The 25,510-nt window shown below is 42.3% G+C and overlaps 1 protein-coding gene across 2 annotated transcripts in view; it reads right to left on the bottom strand.

The window, feature by feature from the left end:
- Positions 1-25,033, bottom strand: part of SLC22A3 (solute carrier family 22 member 3) — a 46,230-nt gene extending 21,197 nt beyond the window's left edge. Inside the window, exons 1-4 of one of the 2 annotated variants that reach the window (XM_074948722.1) lie at positions 24,329-25,033; positions 7,026-7,129; positions 4,560-4,714; positions 901-1,069 (exon numbers count right to left, since the gene is read on the bottom strand). In XM_074948722.1, coding sequence (XP_074804823.1) covers positions 901-1,069; positions 4,560-4,714; positions 7,026-7,129; positions 24,329-24,745 — 845 coding nt within the window. In that variant the 5' untranslated portion in view covers positions 24,746-25,033. The remainder of the gene's footprint in view (positions 1-900; positions 1,070-4,559; positions 4,715-7,025; positions 7,130-24,328) is intronic. The other variant, XM_074948721.1, reaches the window with a different exon arrangement.
- Positions 25,034-25,510: the final 477 nt, after the last annotated feature.

The raw sequence follows: 25,510 nt of genomic DNA, 5'->3' as shown, positions 1-25,510 counted from the left end.
CCAAAACCTTGCACCCCACTTCCTGGACAAGGTTTGGTAAAAAGCCTCACCAATTTGCCTAGGTGACTACAGACCCAGACCCTTGGATCTTAAGAACAATGAACAATCCTCCCAACACTTGCACCCCCCCTTTCCTGGGAAATGTTGGATAAAAAGCCTCACCAATTTGCATAGGTGACCACAGACCCAAACCCTTGGATCTGAGAACAATGAAAAAGCATTCAGTTTTCTTACAAGAAGACTTTTAATAAAAATAGAAGTAAATAGAAATAAAGAAATCCCCCCTGTAAAATCAGGATGGTAGATACCTTACAGGGTAATTAGATTCAAAACATAGAGAACCCCTCTAGGCAAAACCTTAAGTTACAAAAAAGATACACAGACAGAAATAGTTATTCTATTCAGCACAGTTCTTTTCTCAGCCATTTAAAGAAATCATAATCTAACATGTACCTAGCTAGATTACTTACTAAAAGTTCTAAGACTCCATTCCTGGTCTATCCCCGGCAAAGACAGAATGTAGACAGACACACAGACCCTTTGTTTCTCTCCCTCCTCCCAGCTTTTGAAAGTATCTTGTCTCCTCATTGGTCATTTTGGTCAGGTACCAGCGAGGTTACCTTTAGCTTCTTAACCCTTTACAGGTGAGAGGAGCTTTCCCCTGGCCAGGAGGGATTTCAAAGGGGTTTACCCTTCCCTTTATATTTATGACAAAGGCATTTTATCAGGCCACAAAGTTTTCTTTTTCACTTTATATTTTGTAACCAGGTCTTAACGTGAAATGCATCCAACAGTAATTTCTGAAAAGTTCAGGGAAACCCTCTTTTTAAGAATTCTCTGATCTAGATCTGAATACAAAGCGTGAACCTACAGAGGTCAAAATGAACACAATAACGTTACCAGTAATACAGCAGGAAAAGAAAACTGGGGAGCGTTATGGCCAGCTGAATCCCCTGCCATGTGGGAACCAGGTAAGCAATTCCAGGAAGAATCATTATTCCAAGGGTGAAGAACATCTGTATCACAATTCCAACAATCCTTCGCTGATCTGAGCCAACTATTTCTGTCACTGAAGAGAAGGGAAAAACAGAAACAGAAATAAACCCTATTCAAGTTAAAAATATTACATTTGCAATGTTGGCTCACAGTTATGCAGGAGGTTCTACCTTGGATTACAACTGAAGGTGCCCTTTTTTCTAAAAATTACGTTTAACCCATGTGCCTAGTAGGGAGTTATTGGGGGGGGGAGGTGGAGGAATGAGTGTCTGGGTCACTGTTGCTAGGCGAATGCACAGACGTTCCATGTCCAGAAGTTTCTGGAATTGGGTGCTGTACTTTTGGTCATACTCAGTAGGCTCCCTGTAGCTGGACTCAGACTCCACAGAGAGCAAATAGTTAGGGCAGCTGCTTTATAAAAAGACACATGACCTACATGGGTTGGGAGAAGCTCAGGAACAGGAGCAGGCTGGCTTCCCCTAACTCTGAAGCATTTTGCAGCAGGCTAGTGCTATGGCTAACTCTGCAACACTGGCAGGGAAGCACTGGCAGTGTTGGTTTCTCCCTCCCATTTCCTCTTTCTATGACTATCTTCTTTCATTTTAATTGTATTCCTGGAATGTTATTTGATGTTTAGCTAAACTGTTTTAGTTAAATTGTCTTAACCTGTATGGGTCACAATCTCTCTTCTTAGTTAAGTGTGATAATGGAGAAAGAGTCATCTGTATTTGGCTCTTCTCAGTTTTTTATTTTTATTGTAACAGGGTTTTTAATTTATATACTTAATACTGATTGGTTGGTTAATTGGTTGACTAGCTGATTGAGTCATTCTACAGTTCAGCAGAGAAGGAGAAAGAGTCTTGGTGGGCTTCAACTGGAGATTTCTGCATGCAAGAGGTGGGAATATATTGTTGCAGTGCTTTTGACTCAGCAGGCTGTTTTGAGTTCATGAGCAAAGACTGAAGAGAACTCCAACCTCAACTTTTGGAACTCTGAGTTACTTCTCACTGTGAGTTTGTGGGGACTAACCTGTTTAGATTTAATTGGTTTGACTTTTGTTTCTATTTATGTATAACTCTGAAAATAATATATGTGGATTATGAAGTAGCCCTGTTATGTAGTAGAAAATAAGCTATTATTGTTGTGTTTCTTTATCATTATAAGAGTTTATAAAATTGGTACTTAAGAATTAAGTTAATTACTTTTGCTCTTTTTTTTAACTTGATTGTGAGGAGGTTGACCTCTGCAGATGCAGAGGAATTTGTATCACCGGTGACTGAGAGCTCCTTAACATCAAGGCTCAGAGACTCGATCTGAATACATTGAACTCTCATAATCTTGTCCCAGTAAAAACGGGTTCAGTGTAAAATCTAAGATTCTTTGGGGGCAGCCTCTTCTTGGATTGTTTCAAAGTACCGTGTCAATAATTTGAAGGGTATATCTCCAGGATATTACAGGAACCAACCTCCAAGTGTACTGAAGTCAATGTTTTGGTATAAAGTATATGTTCCCCAGAGATCGATATATGAGGCATAGTAACTTAGGCCACTGATCAGCCTTAAATGTACCTGCTGGTAAAGCAAAGGGATAAATAAATCACATTGACCAAGGCATGGTCAATACTAGAAAGTTAGGTCAGCATAACTATGTCATTCAGGGACAAATCACCACCACTAAGTGGCATAGTTAAGTCACCGAAGACATCAATGGAAGAATTTCTCCATTGACCTAGCTACCACCTCTCAGGGAGGTGGATTACTTACGCAGATAGGAGAACCTCTCCCATCTGCGTAGGTAGTGTCTACACTGATGCACTACAGAGGTGCAACTGCAGTGTAGACAAGCCCTTAGGCTGTTAAATACCTACGTCACTTTTGAAAAGGGGACTTTGCCTTAGATCTACACTACAGAGTTAAGTCGACTTAAGTTATGTCGACGCTCATAAACCACTGTAATTACATCGCTTGTGTTTGTTCACACAAAGCTCCTTGTGTTGGCGGAGTGCATCCACAGTTGGTGCTCCAGTATCAACAGAGAAAGCAGTGCACCGTGGGTCGCTATCCCACTGTGCAACTCACCACCTTCTGCTGCCAGAAGTTCTGGGAATGGATCGCAGTGCATCATGGGGGCAGGCTCACCATCCCATGTTGCAGTTTTCTCCATCCCATCATTCCATGCGCTTCCAACTACTTTTCAACTGCCCCTGTAGACTGTGTGCCCGCCGTCTCTTCCTGATAGCATGAATCCTGCACTGCTCTCCAGTCTTGTTATGAACACAACACAGCTGATCCTACAGTATTTCATGACCTGCAAATCTGAAAATGAATCCATGGTGCCTGTCCTGATGTGTGCCATGGAAAGAAACAATTCAAGATTGATGTTAGCAATCACAAAGGAGCTGCACACAGTGGAGCATCACTACTGGCTCCGGGAAATAAGCACTGAGTGGTGGGGTCGCATCATTATGCAGGTCTGGGATGATGAGCAGCTGCAGAACTTTCGGATGTGCAAAGCCAGCTTCCCGGAACTCTGTGTGTGGAACTTGCCCCTGCCCTGTAGTGCAAGAACAATGAGAGCTGCCCACATGGTGGAAAAGCAAGTAGCAATAGCTGTGTGGAAGCTGGCAACTCCAACTGCTATTGGTCAGTTGCTAATCAGTTTGGAGCTGGGAAGTTCACCATAGGGGTTATGATTATGCAAGTGTACAGGGCCATTAATTGCCTCCTGTTCCGAAGGACTGTGACTCAATGTATGGGAAATAATGAATGGTTTTGCAGCGATGGGATTCCCTAACTGCGGTGGGGCAATAGGTGGCACGCATATCCCAGTTTTGGCCCCAGACAGATGTAACAGATTACATCAACAGAAAGGGCTACTTCCCTATGGTATTGCAGGTGCTGGTGGATCACTGGGCTTGTTTCACTGACATCATTGTGGAGTTGTCAGGGAAGGTGCACACATCTTCAGGAACACTGGTCTGTATAGAGAGCTGCTTGCAGGGACTTTCTTTCCACACCAAAAAATTCCAAGAGGGGATGTGGAAATGCCGATAGTGATCCTGCCTTCCTCTTACTCCCATGGCTCATGAAGCCTTACATGAAAGCTTGACAGCAGCAAAGAGCGCTTGAACAACAGGCTCAGCAGGTGCAGAATGTCCGCTGAATGTGCATTTGGTAGATTAAAGGGTCGCTGGCACTGCCTTTTGGCAGGTTAGACCTCAATGAGGAAAATATTTGCATGGCTGTAGCAGCCTGCTGTGCTCTGCATAACATTTGTGAAGCTAAAGGGGAAAAGTTTCCCCGGGATGGAACGCTGAGGTGGATCACTTGGCGGCAGATTTTGAGCAGCCAGATATCAGGATTATTAGAGGGGCTCTCGGAGGGCTATTTGAATCAGGGTTATGTTATGTTCCAGTGATGATCTATCTCCACTGGTTCCTTTCACCTCTGATCATTGGTGAACAACTGTACAGTTCTCACTTACCTTCACATTCAGGTAGTCTGTCCACCAACATCCATTCTCTCAATCTCCCCACCCAAAAAGGGGGAAAGTACAGCTCTTACCAATAACATAGGCTGTCATCCAGGTTCCCTTTCCAAATACACCTTGTAGGAAGCGAAAGATCAAAAATACGTAAAAATTTGGTGCAAATGCGACAACAAGGCCACATAAGCCTACTCCAAGGCAGGAGTAGAGGTAAATACAGATTCTGCCATATCTGCCAAAAAAAAAAAAAGAGCAAAAATGTTGAAATATGACTAACATTTTCCTTCTCGACTTAGTTTATGGCTGGAGTTTAAACCTGCTCCTAAGTCTTGTGTTGATGCTATCAATCTTGTAAGGTTTCCCATCACTAGGCCTTATGATGGTGACTTTCTGAGTCTTTGTTGTACTGGCTCCTAGGAATTGGAACTCTCTCCTCCTGGATATTAATCTCAGCCTCTCTATCTCCACTTTTAAAGCAGTGATTGAAAACGTTTAGGCCCAGTTTTTGGAAAACAGTTTCTAATTTTGCATGGTGCACTTAAATTATAGAAATTAGAATGCGCCTATTGAAATAAATGGGACTTTTGCTACTGACTTCAACATGTGCAAGATTATTCCCTTAAACTGCCTATTTTAACTACAGTCACACCCTGTGTAGGAAATGTCTTACCCTTTACTAGAATGCCAAATGAAGCAGCTGCATAAATATTCTGTTTAGAGCTTATAATGTCTATCTTCCAGTATTTTAATTTTGTATTCATTAGTATTGAATTTTAAACATTTTATCCCAACAATATTAATGGACAAGCCAAGCCTAACCACAGGCCCAGACTAGAGTTGGTTTAAAAAAAGTCAATTTTTTAATAAAAATATTTTTGATCAAAATAAAAACTTTCATTTTTCTCAAAATTTCCTATTTTTGTTTTTTGTTTTTGGCTGAAACCCAACCAACCAACACCCCTCTCCCGCCCCACACACTCCAGAAACCAAAAAAAATTATTTTTTAACAAAAGCAACTTTTGTATTTTTTTCAGGTTTGTTTTTGGGTGGGGGAGGGAGTTGTTGTTGTGGAGAGGACACAAAGCAAAACTAATAAGAAATTTTGACCAAAATGACTTTTAAAAAATACTAAGAAAAATAATTGGTATTTTTCGATATGCTCTAGGTAAAACCCTTTGAACTATGTGGTAAAGAGACAATTACAGATCCAAATGTTGTGGGTAAGATGTAATTCTATAATAATATAAATTATTTCTATTATCATTTCATCCAAGACTGTCAGGCACTTTATAAGCATCATGATTCTCTCTGATTTGATCATGAGACAACTAGTTTATAGTTGCAGTCCTGAAATGTTGTCTTCATCCAATGTTAACCTGGCTTTAAATCCCTTTATTTTGAATACGGCTAAGTGAATACTTTCAAACAATGATTTATCAGCTCACTGTCTCTCTCCTTCTTTCTGTTTGTGAATTGTCTGTGTAAAGATTAAAAAAAATGTCTTCAGTTGATTCTTTTAAAAGAATTATTCACTTAAGAATGTTTGCAAATAATCCTTGCTCTCTACCATATTTGAGAGCTTTGTTGTGTGACTTCAGTATGCAAAAGTTGTATTGTTTGCTTTTGATTGGACACGTAGGTCACGTGGTAGGTTTGTCCCCTACTGGATGACCATAACTCTCAGTACAATGAGGTTTTTATTGTAAATACTTTTGTTTAGGAATTCAAAGTGTTTTATCTGAGAATATTCTCTGTGTGCTCTGCCTAATAAAATAACCTACTAGGATATTCATGGATAGCAAATAGAAAAGGAGCACAAAACAGCAAAGGTTAATATATTTTTCAAATCAAAGAAATATTCATCTACAGTGAAATTCACCCTTGTGTTTGGGCTGGCATGAGGACTGCACACCATTTAATTCTGACTTAATTCCTTAAAATAAGGCTTCCTCCTCCTATTTTGAAGGAAAGTTGGACTTAAGTAGTGCTTAGCTCTGGCATTGGCCCTGTTTACAGGGCTGGATTTCACCCACACATTTTTGCAGTATTCAGTCAGCTCTAAAAATGTTGAAGACCAACTGTAACCATGACCTTGGTGGTCAACATATGGGTATGTGTGCCTTATGTGTGAACTCAGAGGGTTGTAGCACTGAGTTTCTTCTTCCTCTCTCAAAGGAGCTGCTTTCTTCATCAATGGCCTTATGCCCCCTCAGAAATTGCCAACCCCAAAACTCTCTGTGAACGCTTGCTTTTCATTTCTGTGTTCCTCCGTACTTCCTGAGTCCAGATGTGAACAGAAATTATGAAATACCACAAGAAGGGCTCTTTTCATGCTATTTTAAGTCCTAACAGGACCAGGAAGTACTAAAAATCTCATGAAGTTTCCAGACCAATTTTACAGACTCAGGAAGTTAAGTTTACGTGGGACCTGCTTCTTGGAATTGAACTGAACCTCCTAACTTTGAATGTTTGCATATGGTGATTACAGTACAAAATGTTTCTGCCTCTATAAGGGTAGACTTGCATTAACACACATACTTTACCTGTCTGCAGCATAGCCTAGAGTGAATGCTCCTGTCAGAAACCCCATATTCAGAACAGCTTGTGTTAGATCTAGCATCCAGGCATTGGCACACACAAGATTATACTGTGGGAACAAGCAAGAGATATAATAAGATTCCCCCACAGAGGTGGAATATTTTTCCTCAAAGCAAAACATTTTAGCAATTGTCTTGCTCCAGGACAAAAAACACGCCTGAGCAAAAACGTGATCGCTAAGTGTTTGAGAAACTACTTTCAAGCTTGTTTGTTTTTTACCACCTCAGTGATTAGCATCCCATCTCAAACATCCCTTTTTAATAGAAATTTACTAAGAAGATTATAATGCGGGCTGCTCCAATTACTCTTGAATTCCATAGACTTCCTGTATCCCTATCAGTCTGATTCCAGATCTAGCACAAAGACTGTGTTGATATTGCTGGTTGATTATCTCCTCACAGTGGTAGACCAGGGTAAGATATCCATGATCACTTTATTGGACTTATTAACAGCTCTTGACACTGTTGACACCTTTGCCTATCTTGTGGGATCTCAGTGTGTGGAGCTATGTTAGTCGAGTGTCCTCCATGGATTCTCTTTTCCCAGAGGATCTCTGAGCAAATACAGTTTCTTACTGACTGGTCTCAGATTAAACATCATCCATCTTGTGACTTGTCATCCTTCCTATTTATTGTGTACTTGTTCAATGGCAGGCCCAGATGGCACAGAGAAATGCCCGCACTAGTGAGTCCAGATCACTGCAGTTACAGTAAACATACAGAAAATGGGTCCTCCTTACCAAAAGGCTGCTGTGTTTCAGGTTTTGTAGGCCAAATGTCCTCAACAGGGGAGACATCTGAATTGGTTTGTTGTTATACAGACTGAGCACAATAGTTTAACGTCTGGTGGCAAGGAAATGCTGCATCTATGTTTAGCTCAGAGTAAATGCAGAGCTGTAACCAGGGAAAACACTAACATCTCCAAATGTTTTTAATTTTTTTCTTAGTGCCTCCTAGGCAAAAGTAGAGATACTTGACCTGTGAGGGTGCAGAAAACAAATTTCAAACCAATTTTTGACAGGTTGAAAATGTTTTTCTTGCTGTAACTTTCTCAGACCCTTCAATTCTTTATATTGCAGCAGCTGTTACAGGATGACAAAATGCTGCTCCTGCATTCATCTGAAGAATTCATGGGGGAGGAGGCAGGGAGGGAAAGAGACCGGAAACAAAAATAAAAACAAATTAAAAATTCATTTGTTGTGCGGATAGTATTTTGTTGGCAATTACTTTACAGGGTCATGGAGAACAATTATATGCCAACCTAGCTCAATAAGTCCTGCAGACCTTATTGTAGTCAGGATTTTTTGATCACTGACTAGAATGTCCTTTTCAACAATGAGGAGTTAGGCAAAAGCAAAGTTAAGAATAAACTGAGGTAATATTCTCAGCAGTTTTAGCCATTTATTAAATAGCACTCTAGAAATAGCCATAATTTCCAAGGATGAGCTGTAATAAATAATATTAATAATAATATTTTACAGATAACTGAGATACAGAATATTTGCAATGCATTTAGTATTTCAAGTTCACACTCATAATAATGTATATCAGATGAAGGTGCTCAAATACTGCAGTGATGGGGGGGCATAGAAGTACTTAGATAGAATGAAGACATCTTCTATTTCACATTGGCTAAGATTTTTAAAAGTAATAGTCTAAAGATAAGCTTTTAAATCCATATTTAGGCACCTAAATAAGTGGTCCAATTTTTTTAAGTGCTGAGCACCCTATTGGTCCCAGTGATCTCACTGCTGCTGGCTATTATTGCCTCAATGCAAACTGTTAGGTTATCAGTGCTTTTGAAAATCAGGCCACTTATTTAGGTGTCTAAAAATGGATCTAGGACCCTAACTCAGTTTTGCCAACTCTTGTGATTTTACTGCAAGTCTCACAATATTTGTATTTTCTTAAAGCCACAGCTCCTGGAATCCTGTGATTAAGTGAGAATCTCAACTTTCTTTTTTAAAAGTGAGTTTCTACCCGTTACTGTGGTGGAGAAAAGTTTGACTACATGAAACCTACGATTCAAAATCCAGAACAACAATAAAGACCTCTACGTTTATTATTTAAAAAATCTGATCATTTTGAAGCCAAGCTCTTGACTTTTGGGAGCTCAGCTCATCCTTTTTGAATGTCGAGTGGTGTTCACTTTTAACTCCTACTTTTATAAATCTAGGCCAGTATGTATAGAATCATTAGGTTCTTCCAGGAACAAAACTTGTTCTCATGTCTCAGAAACAATAACTGCTGTGGAATTTTCACAAACTCCAAAGCGTCGCACATTTACTCTTTGAAGAGTACTCCTACCTTCTTGTTTCTTAAACAAGTGCGACAGCAGGACAGAAAGGACAGAACTTCATGAAGTATTTCCAGAACGTCCCACTTCATAGAGTTTTTTCAAGGGCATGGCCATTTCTAAAAGTGACTTTAGAAATACTTGTACATGCCTGTGACATTGTCACTGGTCAGAGATTTCAGGAGGAATGTTTAAAACCACCCACACAGGCAAACACAAACGCTGGTCTTTAAAACTAGCTTGTTGAGTAGAAAATACAGGGCCAGCTGATCTTCTGTAGAGAAAAACATGGAATGGAATAATGTAATGAAAAAATAGGCAAAGAGGACTAGGTGGAAGAAAAGCAAGAATGGCTCCAGTAAGCCTCCTCCCTCTCTCCACCTGAGCCTATGGAAGTCACTCTACCAGTCACTGGGAAATGGATCTCTTCGTGATAGAGCATAACCAGCCAGAGGGGTGAGATGGAGTCAGGGAGCAGTCACCCTCTGTGGTACACTCTTCTGGAAATATATTGGAAACAACTGCCAGAAGAATCTGGACCAATAGTCCCCAAAACTTAATGTTGTTTAATGAGAATTAAGGCTGCTCAGCACCATGTAAGTTCAAGGTCTTAAAGAGAGAGACCAAGCTAGCAAACGAACAAAGGAGCTCAATGTTGGACCGCAATAAAGAGCCCCTCACCAAGGAGACCGATGCTATGAAGGCCTATTTAGGATTTGACAACCTTGACAAGCTTTGACAACCTTAAAGCAGAAAGCCCTGACAGAAGAGTTCTGTCCACAAGTCCTGCAATCAAAGAAGTAAAATAGGCAGAAAAAGTAAAAGTTACTGTCTCATCAGAGCTCATAATGGATTATTATGGGCACAGAATGAAAAGGATTTAAGAATGAAATACTTTTAAAATAAACACATCATGAAAGGAAAATGTTTTTGATCTCAAATCCTTAACAGAATTTACAGGCACACTTAAGTTACAAATAAATACATTTTAAAACAAATTAGTTTAAAATCACTTCCTTTAATAAATACATTTTAAAACTCATTAATTTCAAATCACTTTCTTTAATTCCACCATCCAAATTCAGAGTTCAGGACCTCATTTTTCTAACACTGAAAGTGGCATCAGGCTTATTGCCTGTGTCTCAATGTTAGATCAACTCTCCCAGGCGAAACAAGGATAACTAAACACTTCAAATCAAAGAAAATTCACCTTTCACATATATGCATTTGTAGTGCCACTTTTGAAACCCAGGGTTGGATTCCAATCTCATTCACTTGGCTGTAAATAAAGAACAATGCCCCCTGAAGTCAATGGAATTACACTGGCACAAAACCTGCATAGTTGAGATGAGAACCAGGTCCATAACCTATAAATTTGAGCCCATAGATGTCTAAGTATCCTGTTCTGACTCATGCATTATTGGCATGGACAGAATTATGAGTGAAAATGTAGAGATCTCATTGAACATGTGAGCCTTACTTTTCAAGCCTATTCTGCTAGGGCAAAATTTGTCTCATTGCAGAGCCTCCACACACCTAAGCTCCAAAGACACCCTGTCAGTCCCATGCTTTAGTGGTGTGGAGGCCCTTGTCTTGTGGTGCCTTTTGGTATTAAAGACATTGTGTGGGTTTGCCAAAAGCACATCATAAGTAACTTAGGATCATAAGTGGCAGTGAAAGTCAACAGTCCCTTAGGTGCTTTGGAAAACTCCCATCCATTGTTATTAATATTCTGATAATACTCAGAGAGGCCCCAGTCAGGAACAAAGCTAGATGCTTTACAAACATGGGCCCCAGTACTGCAAGCTGTTCTGTGCTAGTGGACCCCTGCACGCCTGCATGGAGCTCCCTGGATTTCCTTCATGAAACGGCTTGAAGGATTGGTCCGTAGAGATAGCTGGGCTCCTTGCCTTGGAAAGTTACTATGCTTGATCCTTTTAAAAGTATATATTTATTTTTGAAATAAGTTAATCCACATTTAAGATAAACAGAGAGAAAGCGAACAACCTGACATGAAGGGCCGGGGGAAGAGAGTGCATCAAAGAGACAAGGGAAAATATGCTTCCTTTACAATGCCCTTGTACCTCAACATACATTTCACATTGAGCTGCTGACAGTTGAAATAAATTGTTGCCTTAAAATATCAGTCAAATATTTTAAATCACTTGCATTTTCCATGAAACAAGAGACGATGGATAACAGTAAGGCACTGGGAGTACTTTCAAAAGGATTTATAGTGTAAAATGCTTAAGTAAATTAACTGATACCTTATAAATAAATCCTACGCTTTGCTCAGGTCTATATATTTAAATATTCTTGATGTAGCTAAGAATTCTTGGCTCCATTTTTTGTTGTTATTTTTTGTCTGTCCAGGGTCCACTTAAATGCTCTTTATATAAACAGTGTTGTTACAGCCGCATTAGTCCCAGGATATAAGAAAAACTCGGTGTGTGAGGAAATATCTTATATTGAACCAACCATAGGTGCTGGAAGTATGGGACCTGAGGGTGCCGGACCCCTGGCTGGAAGTGGTTTCCATCACATACAGGGTTTGCAGTTTGGTCCAATGGCTCTCAGCAGCCCCACTATACAGATTGTTCCAGCACCACTGGGACCAATTTCGGCTAGTGAGAGAGACAAGCGTTTGAGCTTCCACAGAGCTCTTCTTCATCCTTTTCATTAACAGAGTTAACCTTTAACACAGAAGTGTATATAGTGCAAAGGATTGTTTGAGTTCTACAGCCGTCGCTCCCAGACCACCCTTGGCTTGGTTTGGTAGTATCCAGAGGTGTAAAGTGGGCTGGTACGGCCCAGTATGGCATAGCAAGTGTCTGCTGGTACTGGCCAGTACACAGCTGATGTTAAAGCGCTGCTGTGGCAGAGCTTTAATGTCGCTGCCTCTTTTGCCCCACCCCCACCCCCACCCCCGAGGGCAACTATGGGGGGGGGGGCAAAGGGGCAGCTGCCCTGGGGCCTGGTGATTTAAAAGGGGGCGCCCACCTGCTGCTTCGCAGAAGCAGCTGGAGACCAGGGTGGCGCGGGCTTGGCAGCATGGAAGGGCTGGCAGGGGGACACTGACCCCAGGCCCAGCCCCTTCCACCCGAGGCCCCACACCGGTAAGACTGTTAAGTTACTTTCACCCCGGTAGTGTCTGAAAGTTACCACCATCTGAAAGCTGTTTGGTGGCCTGGATGAAAAGAATTGGTGATTTCAGTCTAGTCCTTAAAAGAGAATCAACCCCATTTCAGAAAATTCACTAGCAACTAGCACCCCTAGTTGGCAGCCTCAGCAAAAAGGCATGGATTTAATGTGAATGTAAAGGGTTAAGGTAATGTAAAAGTGTAATGTAAATGTCTAGAAAACATAACCGATGAGGAAAGATTGAAAAAATTAGGTTTGTTTAGTCTGGAGAAGAGAAGACTGAGGGGGGACATGATAACAGTTCTCAAGTACATAAAAGGTGTTACAAGGAGGAGGCTGCTGAAAATAAACTATAAAAAAGTTCTGAGAGGTCACACTAGAGGTGGTCTAAACCAAAAACCTCAAGTCTGAACATCTCACAAACATTGGGCAAGTTTGGATCTAGATTCACATCTAATTTTGAGGATTTGCCTTTCTATCTCTCAGCCACCGTGCTCTCTTTCTCCCCAAAATTTGGAAAAGTTCAGGCCCAGACCAGAACTTTGCCTCTATTCTGAGTCTAATTCAAATGGAAGACCTAACGCCTGGAGGAAGTTAGTTAAGTAGGTCGGTTTTAATTTCAGGGTCAGCTCCTCCATTGATGTGTGTGTCAGAAAATCCACAACTGCACTTGTACACACAGCAGTAATGCCCTGCTTAAGGCTGGGATGTCCACATTTTACAACACTGAGGGCTGCATTGACAACTTGTCTGTGGGCTACACACTTCATTTGCTAACACAGTTTCCGTACAGTACATAACAAAATGCACATTACCACACTATATGCTTGAACTGTATTCTTCCTCAATTTAATACAATGGCTGGAAAGGGCCTGGTAGATGAATTCATAACCAGTACCAATCTGAACTCCTCTGCTCTCACCGCCAGTGACATGTGCAGACACCAGTCACTGCGAGCAGTCGAGATAGGAGCTTAGGAGAGGAGAAACTACTTACTTCAGGACAGTGCCACGACTCTCAGCTGCACTGTGTTATAAATAAAGGAATGGAAGAGGGGAAAGCTGATGTCATTAGTTCCTCCACCAACTCCTTTGGAGCTGCCGGATTGTAGGGGATGAAAGGTTTCAGAATAGCAGCTGTGTTAGTCTGTATCCGCAAAAAGAAAAGGAGTACTTGTGGCACTTGTCATAAATATAAAGGGAAGGGTAAACCCCTTTAAAATCCCTCCTGGCCAGAGAAAAAATCCTCTCACCTGTAAAGGGTTAAGAAGCTAAAGGTAACCTCGCTGGCACCTGACCAAAATGACCAATGAGGAGACAAGATACTTTCAAAAGCTGGGAGGAGGGAGAAAAACAAAGGGTCTGTGTCTGTCTGTATGCTGCTTTTGCCGGGGACAGAACAGGAATGGAGTCTTAGAACTTTTAGTAAGTAATCTAGCTAGGTATGTGTTAGATTATGATTTCTTTAAATGGCTGAGAAAAGAGCTGTGCTGAATAGAATGACTATTCCTGTCTTTTTTGTAACTTAAGGTTTTGCCTAGAGGGATTCTCTATGTTTTGAATCTAATTACCCTGTAAGGTATCTACCATCCTGATTTTACAGAGGTGATTCCTTTACTTCTATTAAAAGTCTTCTTGTAAGAAAACTGAATGCTTTTTCATTGTTCTAAGATCCAAGGGTTTGGGTCTGTGGTCACCTATGCAAATTGGTGAGGATTTTTACCAAACCTTCCCCAGGAAGTGGGGTGCAAGGTTTGGGAGGATTTTGGGGGGAAAGACGTGTCCAAACTACGTTTCCCAGTAAACCCAGATAAAGTTTGGTGGTGGCAGTGGAAATCCAAGGGCAAAGAGTAAAATTAATTTGTACCTTGGGGAAGTTTTAACCTAAGCTGGTAAAAGTAAGCTTAGGAGGTTTTCGTGCAAGTCCCCACATCTGTACCCTAGAGTTCAGAGTGGGGAAGGAACCTTGACAGCACTTTAGAGACTAACAAATTTATTTGAGCATAAGCTTTCGTGAGCTACAGCTCACTTCATCGGATGCATGCAGTGGAAAATACAGTGGGGAGATTTATATACACAGAGAACATGAAACAATGGGTGTTACCATACACACTGTAATGAGAGTGATCAGGTAAGGTGAGCTATTACCAGCAGGAGAGAAAAAAAATACCTTTTGTAGTGATAATCAAGGTGGGCCATTTCCAACCATTGACAAGAATGTGTGAGGAACAGTGTGTGTATGGGGAGGGAATAAACATGGGGAAATAGTTTTACTTTGTGTAATGACACATCCTCTCCCAGTCTTTATTCAAGCCTAATGTAATGGTGTCCAGTTTGCAAATTAATTCCAATTCAGCAATCTCTCATTGGAGTCTGTTTTTGAAGTTTTTTTTGTTGAAGAATTGCAACTTTTAGGTCTGTAATCGAGTGACCAGAGAGATTGAAGTGTTCTCTGACTGGTTTTTGAATGTTATAATTCCTGACGTCTGATTTGTGTCCATTTACTCTTTTACGTAGAGACTGTCCAGTTTGGCCAATGTACATGGCAGAGGGGCACTGCTGGCACATGATGGCATATATCACATTGGTAGATGTGCAGGTGAACGAGCCTCTACAGCCTCCAACTAAAACCTCTCCAGCCCATCATCAAGGATCTACAACCTATCCTGAAGGACGACCCATCACTCTCACAGATCTTGGGAGACAGGCCAGTCCTTGCTTACAGACAGCCCCCCAACCTGAAGCAAATACTCACCAGCAACCACACACCACACAACAGAGCCTCTAACCCAGGAACCTATCCTTGCAACAAAGCCCATTGCCAACTGTGTCCACATATCTATTCAGGGGACACCATCACAGGGCCTAATCACATCATCCACACTATCAGAGGCTTGTTCACCTGCACATCTACCAATGTGATATATGCCATCATGTGCCAGCAATGCCCCTCTGCCATGTACATTGGCCAAACCGGACAGTCTCTATGTAAAAGAATAAATGGACACAAATCAGACGTCAGGAATTATAACATTCAAAAACCAGTCGGAGAACACTTCAATCTCTTTGGTCACTCGATTACAGACCTAAAAGTGGCAATTCTTCAACAAAAAACTTCAGAAACAGACTCCAATGGGAGACTACTGAATTGGAATTAATTTGAAAACTGGACACTATTATATTAGGCTTGAGTAAAGACTGGGAGTGGATGGGTCATTACACAAAGTAAAACTATTTCCCCATGTTTATTCACCCCCTCTGCCTCCACTGTTCCTTACACGTTCTTGTCAACTACTGGAAATGGCCCACCTTGATTATCACTACAAAAGGGTTTTTTTCCTCTCCTGCTGGTAATAGCTCACCTTACCTGATCACTCTCATTACAGTGTGTATGGTAACACCCATTGCTTCATGTTCTCTGTATATATAAAATCTCCCCACTGTATTTTCCACTGCATGCATCCAATGAAGTGAGCTGTAGCTCACGAAAGCTTATGCTCAAATAAATTTGTTAGTTTCTAAGGTGCCACAAGTACTCCTTTTTTTTAGGGGATGAAAGTATCCCCTGGTGAGGAGCCAGATGCCTGGAAGGTGCTAAATGCTCTCACTACCCATTGAACGCCTAGACATTCAGACCAAATTCCAATGAATTTTTTTTTTAACCATGGTGCAATTATTTGGGACCATTTTAGTTTACTTTGCCTATTTTGCTTAGCCAGGAAAAGGATATTAAACTATCTATCCATCTCCCTAGGGAGAGGGGAGGGAATCCCCAATATGCCTAGGGATTTCACAGCTGAAATAACCTTTAAACAAAGGAGGAGGATGGGTCTGAAATGAGCATTGAGAAGGTCAAGCTCATGACTAATACCTGGAAAACAAAATGGTTATGTCTCCCCTCACAGTATGTCTGTCAGAGGGCAGATATTTTTTATTTTGGACTGACACTCAGATTCAGTTAGGGGATAGCAAGTACTCCACAATGTTTTTCTGTGTAGTTCAAGGACTGAAGACAATGGGAGTTGCAGGTATTCAGCAGCACCTCACTTTTCCGTAGAGAGGTGCAAGTGATTTGGGACCTGAGCCAAAGGCCACTGAAGTCGACAGAGTCTTTCCATGACTTCAGTAAGCTTTGGATGAAGCCTCCCATCTCTGCGATACAACTAAGGACAGTCTTCTGTTCCGGTGCTGAGCGGGATGCTGGAAAGTTCATACCTTAGTCCTTCAGCACAGCCTTTCCCTGCCTTACCAGATTCAACCCTGCATTGTCTTACCTGATAATAATTCATCAGAGGACTTGGAAGGATAGCACCTTTGGCCTGAGGTTCTGAAAGCACTGTACAGTCTGTCACAACTAAGCTTCACAACAGACAGGTGAGATAAGTAAATATTTGATTTACAACTATCGTTTCATTAATTGACCAATACTAGGTGTTTTTCTATGCCTGTCTACAATGAATCGAAGGTCTCAGCTCAGTTCTGGCTGAACAAGTGTCCATTTAAAACAACCACCAGCAAAACTGGCATCCTACTTGGCAGTATTAATAGAAGACCAGTTTATCCTCTCAGTCCTGCAGGTGGTGCTCCAGGGGAGGCTGCAAGTACATTGCTAGGGCAATCTGGGGCAGCTCAGACTGCTGCTACCCAGTCTGTACTTGCTTTGGGGGTGTATAGATTCTCTCATTCTCCAAAGCATTTTTCACCAGCACATCACTGAAATCAAACTTCAAGCTGATTCAGCTCAGGGGGGGCAAACAGCCCTTTTTCTTGGTTTTATCAGGAAACAAAATGTGCTGAGACCTCTTCAGGGCAGATTTTCTTCTCTACCTTGTTCAGAGGTCAGCACACCAGTGGCACTCAATAATGACAAAGAAAAATGGAGGGTCACTCTTAAGTTGCTGTGTCACAAGAACCTGAGTAGTGGGGTTTGTTTGGTTTTGATTTGGGGTTTTTTGCCTGAAATTTCCTACATGCCTTCAAGGTCCAGCTTGCATCACTTGTAGATCTGCTGGCTGGACCACCCAGAATGATACCAAGCCTTCTAATGTGAAATTGGCCACCTCCATTTTTTTTAAACATTTTCCTTTCTTATTACCACTGCTGCCTCCAGACTGGCAAAATAAAGGAGAGATTTGTAAACTCATCCCAACCCTGTGCAAGCATAGAAAAAATTCAAACATTTGAAATCAGTGTTCCAGCTTCTCAGCCAGTGTAGATTGGTGCAGCTTCACTGAAATAAATGGGGCTGTGAAGATCTGCCCTACCTGAAGCACAATCATTTGTATATGGGGGAAACCTTACTGAGTAAGTAGTCAGTCGCGCTGTCCACTCCCAACACCCTCTCACTACCCCTCAAACCCTACCTGATATAGGAAATATGAAAGAGTAGCCCTGACTTCTTGTATTAACCCAGACATACTAATCAAGATAAGTGTAGGCTTTGGGGCTTTTCCGTACTGTAGAATGAATTCTTCTGGAGTAGTATAGAAAAAGGAACAGCTGTTTTCTCTCCACTCCAGCTTTGACTGTCATGTTATTCGCTGCTTTAAGATGCTGTAAAAGTGGTAAGGTAAACATTAGTGAACTGGTTACAGATCCCTTTGAAAATACAGTATTGTTTGGGTTTTTTGAGACAGCTGCCAAGTAAAAGAGCATGATAATTTATTTGCAAAACTGTAGTAGGATAATGTGTTCTGGTGATGATTTATCCTTCTCAGACCTCACACTTGGGCAATGAATTGTTGCCAAGTCTCAAAATTACATAACTTTCATCACAGGGAAGTGTTGCTGACAGGCCACATTGGAATCAGTTCATTATGCTAAATGTGTGCCAGTAAAGGCTGCTATTAAGTCTGGAACACACCAGCTTTGCTTTTAGCAGTTGATGAATCCATTGATTACTGTCTCTGCTGACATCTGAATCTGTAGATTTGTCTGTAATCCATTAACAAGCCACTAGGCGTCATCATTAGGCTGACCAGAGAGCAAGTGTGAAAAATTGGGACAGGGGTTGGGGTGTAATAGGAGCCTATATAAGAAAAAGCCCCAAATATTGGGACTGTCCCTATAAAATTGGGACATTTGGTCACCTTCGTCATCACTGCCAAAAACGTTTGGATAAAATTACCCACCCTGTGCAACATTTTATCAGCAGCTAGTGGAAATTATCTAGGCTCAGCTTTTTTTTTTCTTTCCGATTGCTGGTCTACCGTACGGAGCTGCTGAATCAGTGCACCCTCTCGCACCCTAGCCACATCCTCTTTTCAGCCTGCGCCACTCATTTGCGGAAGTGGCTTTTAGAGACTCCACTCCCATTCCTAAGAAAATGCAGTCTGGACCCCCGCATTATTTATGCTGATATCATCTGGCATTAATGGGGGATGAATTTTGGCCAAGATCAGTACCTCCTCTATGGCTCCCTTTCCCAGCAAAATCTGACAATCCATTTGATTCCAAACCTGCTGCTGACGCAACTAGTTTCTTTTTCCGGGTTCATGAGGAGTAACAAAAGCTCAATAAAAATAAGTGGAAACAATATTTGATTTTATTTTTGGGGTATTTCCCAAATACTTAATTTCATTGAGCATTGTGTGTTCTCTTAAACAAGGAAACTTAATTACATTTGTGGAATTACTGTGAGGTTTTACAAATAAAGTCAAAACTGATTTCGGTGCATTTGCTGCAATCTGCATCTTAAAATCATTCTGATTACTACTCTGTCTAGCTTTATTCCACCTCAGGATCAGGGAGCTAAAGGGCTCTAGCTGCATTATGTACTGAGAGTTAACGGGTTTGCCTTTTGTAAGGCAACTCTCTCTGATTTTAGGTGCCTGCAAGGAAAAGCATGACCCAAAGCTGTAGGATCATGACCCATCCTGGTACAATGTGCAAAATTTCAATTTGCAGTGGCAAGGAGAAAGAGGACTTGCTGTTGTACCTCCATAAGATACAAAGAATGTTTTATAAATGAATCTTAGGTTTTGCTATTTCACCTATCATGAAGGCCTGAAGAAGGTAAATAGAGTTGCCAAGTGTTGTCCATAATGGACATTATAGTGGATTCTGTTCTCCTCCTCCTCCTCAAAACACCTCATTGTGAAAGGACCCACTTCCAGCCACCTACCCTACGTGTAAATTAATTAATCCAGCTACCATGGAATGGGCATTAGGCACTTCAGGTGCTGCTCATACGCCAGCTCCGGAGTTCCCATCAAACCGAACAATTACTTTTACTTCATGGTTTCTGTAACTGAAGCTGCCTGTGGAACTATTTCGAAACAGTTTAACAAATGAACTAGACATAAAATAATAGAAAGTGACACCACATTCAAGTGTTCCCCACGGAGAGATCCAGACCCTTTTGCACCACCGGAGCAGTGTGAAGGGATCAGAACAAAGATGAGAAACTCACCCAGCATATTTCATTAATAATTCCTCACAAATTAATCCCTCCTGTCCTCTGATCATTTTTCTCTCTCTGGTAATGAGGTGCTCAGAACTGAATGCAGCATTTCAGGTGTGATTGCATAAGAACTGGATAGAGTGAAACTGTTACACTCCTGTTCTGTGGCATGACATCTTTGCATAGCAGCCCATGTTTGCATTTGTCTTTTAGCTACTGAATCACATTGCAAACTTGTGCCTAATCTGCTGTCTACTATAGCCCCCTGCAACTTTCTTTCAGCATTGCTGCTTTTCAAGTTTCTCCCTCCCACTAACATCTGCTTTTCAGATTACTACGTTAAATCATCCTTTTGATTTAGTCTCCCTGGTCGTGTTCTCGGTAAACTTAATCAGATATGAAATAACACATGTTTAAACACAGTACAAAAACAACAGTTCATCTATATAAAAATGAAGGGTTTAAAAAGAGCAGGCACATTAGAAAAGGGGTAGCTGTTTCAATGGTCAAATTAGATAGGACAGTACTATGTCTAACTTGGCTTCTCATCTAAATTTTATGGAAGTCCTAATTTAGAAAGGGAAGACTAAGTTAACCCTAAGTGTGTTATATTTATGTTATACCATATGTTCACCTGGGAAAGAAGGATATGGTGGCACTCTAGCCACTCTAGCCTATTACTATTCTTATGTCCTTGTCTTTAGGCTTTGTACGTGAGCCTGTTATTTTACAGAATAATATTCAGAGGCTTAGGGGGTAGATTTTCAAAGGCATAAAGGACAATTAGGTGCCCAACTTCCAGTCATGTCCAATGGGAGTTGGATGCCTAACAGCCTTCATGCCTTTGAAAATTTCCTCATTACTCAGTAAGAGCACTCTTGTCCACTGGCCTTCGCTCCCCTGACCTTATGTGGGCTATCCAACCCCCTTCTTCTTATTATTTTTGGTAGGGGATTTCCCAGGCAACGGTGGTGAAAATCAAAACCACACATCTAATTTGGCTGGTTTTCAGCAGCTTGTTCACATGCACCTGGAGCATTTCCATAAGGTTCCCATTCACCATTTCCTTGGTCACCTTCCTTTTCCCTGTAGGCCCGCTTTTCACTTACATGAGTGCTGCTGAACACACAGGTGAATGTGGTACAGGCTGAAGATGTTTGCCAACAGAACTTTGAACTTCAGCTCCCACTACTTGCTCTGACCACCCACAAGTTTCATTTTCTCCATGCATCAGCGAGCGAGCAGGGAGTTTTTTTTCTTGCTGCTGATGCAAAATCATACTGGTTGCATCAGATACAGAATAATCTTTTACCTACTGCTGTTGTAAATGGACTCTGAGTGAAGCTTTACATTGCTGTTTTGCTCACCCACTTTCAGCAGTCATCAGGGTCAACAGCTGAAAAAACATGGACAAAAAAGTAACCCCCCGCCCGTTCCCCCCCACACCCAACACACACACTCCTAATTTTCATTTTAAAAATAATGTCAGTTAAACGATACTTCATGAAAGATTCTGGACTGAAAGCCCCTGGAGGTGGAAATTCTCTGTACATCTCCAGGACAAGTATGACATAGGCAGCAGTGCAAGTTTCCCCTGCCAGTGAGGTTCAACCCTCACCTGGAATAGCCACTCCTAGGAATCTGAACATATTTAATTTTCCTTGCCCATTCAATCCATTGCTGAGATGGCAAACGAACCTGCTCAGTGAAGACTGTGATTAATGTTTTTTGAGGTGTGGATTCTTATCTACTGACACATTTCAGACAGCTTGCACTCATCAGCTTATTCTGAGTTTCAGTTATTTCTAACCCGAACCAGCTATGATTCTATGGTGGATGCTTACCAATCTCCAGGCCACTCAGTTGCTCTTATTTAACATTTATTCAGGGCATACAATGTTCTAGGCCGGGGTGGGCAAACTACGGCCCGCAGGCCACATCCGGCCTTTCAGACCATTTAATCCAGCCCTCAGCCCCTGCCAGGGAGTGGGGTTGGAGGCTTGCCCCGCTCCGCGCAGCTCCCAGGAAGCCACTGGCATGACCCCCTTCTAGCTCCTACATAGTATGCAGCGGTGTGGCCAAGCGGCTCTGCGGGCTGTCCATCTGCAGGCGCCACCCCTGCAGCTCTCATTGGCTGCAGTTCCTGGCCAATGGGAGATGCAGGGGTGGCGCCTGCAGACGGGGAAGCATCCAGAGCCACCAGGCCGCGCCTTGAAGCCAGAGCAGGGACATGCTTCCGGGAGCTGCTTGCGCTAAGTGCCACCTGGAGCCTGCACCCTTGAACACAATGGTCCCATCCAAGAGCCCCCTCTTGTACTCCAAACCCCTCATCCCTGGCCCCACCCCAGAGCCTGCACCCCCAGCCAAAGCCCTCACCCCTCCCATGCCCCATCCCTGATTCCCTTCCTGCCCTCTGAACCCCTTGGTACCAGCCTGGAGCCCCCTCCTGCACCCCAAACCCCTCATCCCCAGCCCCACCCCGGAGCTCTCACCTCCCCCGCACCCCAACCCAGAGCCTCCTCCTGCACCCTGAACTCCTCATTTCTGGCCCCACCCCAGAGTCCGCACCCCCAGTCGGAGCCTGCACCCTCTCCCTCACCCCTATGCCCAATTTCATGAGCATTCATGGCCCACCATACAATTTCCATACCCTGATGTGGCCCTCAGGCCAAAAAGTTAGCCCACCCCTGTTCTAGGCTCTTTACGGAATGTGTATAAGGAAAGTTTCCTTCCCTGAAGATGTCATAATCTAAGAAGAGACAAAATAGAACAACTGATGACAGGACTGGCTGAGGGAAGGCGGATGAGACTATAAACTCTTTGTGTTAGAGACTGTCTCTTTGTACAGCACCTAGCACAAGGGGGTCCTGATCACAATGTGAGAACCTGCAGGGCTGGAACTGTGGGGGTTTAGGGCTGCTGATGCCTCCACATTACCATGGGAGGCTTAGGCTGGGCTCCCATGGGAAGACCCTGTGAGACTGGGATCAGCAGGAAGTACCAACCACCAGGACTGGAGTGGCAGCTTCAGAAAGCCCCCTGATTGGCTGATACCAGTATATAAACCAGGAACCCATGAAAGGGAGCTGTCTGAGCAACAACATAGACTGCCTGCCTGTCTCTGCTCCAGACCCTGCTTGTGAGAGATCCTAAACTCCAGCTTCTGATCCTGCCTGCCTCCTAACTCTTGGTTTTCCCTCTGACCTGTTGCGTACTCTGACCTTGCAGTACCTGAGTTGGTCTGCCTTCTGACGCCAGACTCTTGCTTTTGTCCTCTGGCCTATCTAGCACTCTGACCTGGTATCTGACTTGGCCTGCCTCCTGACGCTAGACTCTCAGTTTGCCCTCTGGTCTATCCTGGATCTGACCTCCTGGTACCCAACTTGCCCTGACTTCTGCTCCAACCACTAGGATTGACTGACCAGGTCCTGGTCATGACATACAAATAAATAATAATGGGAAGATAGCAGGACCATGGGCACAGTCATCAAATCGTACGGTGGTTTTGATACAGTATGCAACACTTCATGAAGATTACATACCTAATTTATTTAAATGTGTTTTGGTTATGGTGTTTCTGAGCACTACAGTTATCACAGTTATTTACACACACACACACATCTCTAGTGCTGAGTCTATGGATTAGAGTCACATTGCATTGCACCAACTACATGTCTATAATCAAGATCTCCTAGCACAACTTATTGGTTGTCCTTTCGCAGCCCAATAGAGAATAACTGTATTTGCCAACACTTACCACAAATGGAGTAACAGAGGAACTGCAGTTTTCCATTCCTCAGGAAATAACTCTGGTATTTCGGATACCAGAGAGTGGTAACTGTTGGCAAAATATGACTTTTTAATGACAACCAATATAATTCTATTTTCTTATCAAGGTTAGGGACACACAGAAGTGGTTAGACACTAATTATTTATTACTAGTAAGTCTAGATGTTTACTAAAATAAATTATATAATGTCTATATAACTGGCCAGATCATGAGCTGGCATAAATCAGCAGTTAATTAAACAAAATTGATTTATACCAGCCAAGGACCTGCCCTTAATGACCACTCTAATGCCTCAGTTGCAATGACATTACTCTTTGTTTATTTTAGTCCAGCATTACAACAGCAAGAAAGCAGCATCCCCATTTGAGTTCATCTGCTTCAGAGAGTCAATACTAGGGATCTTTCAGATTAGCTCACCCATTCCTAAAAGGCTGGCATTGCTGCTTGAAAATACTCAATATCCTGATTCATTTGTAACTGTCAGAGAAACTGATGAAAACTTTATTCTTGTCCCATTAAAAATATCTATACTCCATATGTATTGCTCTAGCAATCAATTTTTATTTTACAATCCTGCTCTGACAATGAAAACACTGATTGGAAAATGTTGATTTCCCTTACCTCACTGATGATCGTTGAGTGGGATTGTTTATATACCCAGCCATCCTGGCATGGAGTAAGCGCCACGTTGCCCAGGCTGCGATTAGTAAAGTGGGACAGTGGGTTGACACAGCTCACAGAGGTGTTATTCCACTCTATGTCAAACCTCTCACACTGGCCACTGGAAAACCTGTTCACCAGGTTCGGAGCTGGCACAGTATAATTTTGTTCCTCTTCAAGGGTCCATCCACATCTCTCACTTAATTCAGCTGCACCAGGGATCCTGCACCAATAGTGCTCTGGTGCGTGCCCAAGAAAGACCACTCCAACAAATAGAAAAGAAAAAGTTATGCCTGTCTGGCACAGGAGGAAAAAGACCCTCTTTTGGTACCTTCCAAATTCCCCAGCTTCTTTTAAAACCTCATCAAAAGACGGCATTGTGTGCAGTAGGTTTTCAACTCGGAGGGATCCAAGAGATGGCAGAGTCAACAGCTTTCAAACTTTGTAACTAGTGCTGGTGCTTCCTGTAGACGTATCTGTGTGGACTGTCTCGCTCCCTCTCCCTCTCCCCACACACACACACACAACCACGGTAGCATAAGCAGCTTTGGAACAGAGCAAAGTTCCATAGACCCACCCAGAGCATTACAGTATGTCAAGTGGCGTGAGGCTTACACACAGCAGTGTAGGAGAGCAATATAAAGTGAGCAAACATACCGTAAGAGAGAAGGGGCGTGCGTTTCCTATCTATCCAGAATCTTAAACAGATTATGCAATAAAAACAATTAACTCTTTAGGGACAGACGTGCAGTAAACACCAGCTCTGCAGGCAGGGGCGTCCTGCTCTTGTCCTTACAAAGGGGTCCCAGAAAAATGCAGTGTGTTAAATAAAAACATAACAGAGAGGAAGCTGCTGCAAAAGTAGCAATGAGCGATGTTGTCAGCGTTCTGGGTGGCAGTGACAGAAATGTTCAGAAAAAGCTCTGAAGTCTCCCCTCCAGCACACAGGAGTTATTTCTGCAGCCACGGTCTAGCACTCATCCAAAGTGCTATTGAACCATGTGTGCAGCTTTTATTGGAACGGCTATTTCCTCTCTATGTTATCATTAAAGAAAGGTTGTCATGCCCAAAATGTAGGAGTGCCTTTTAAAAATAGGTCTATCTGTGCTTTGACCTATTTATGTAGGTTTTTATATGGTCTCA

This window comes from Natator depressus, chromosome 3 (genome assembly GCF_965152275.1).
Source record: "Natator depressus isolate rNatDep1 chromosome 3, rNatDep2.hap1, whole genome shotgun sequence".
NCBI lineage: Eukaryota > Metazoa > Chordata > Testudines > Cheloniidae > Natator > Natator depressus.
This window is presented reverse-complemented; position numbering and strand designations above follow the sequence as displayed.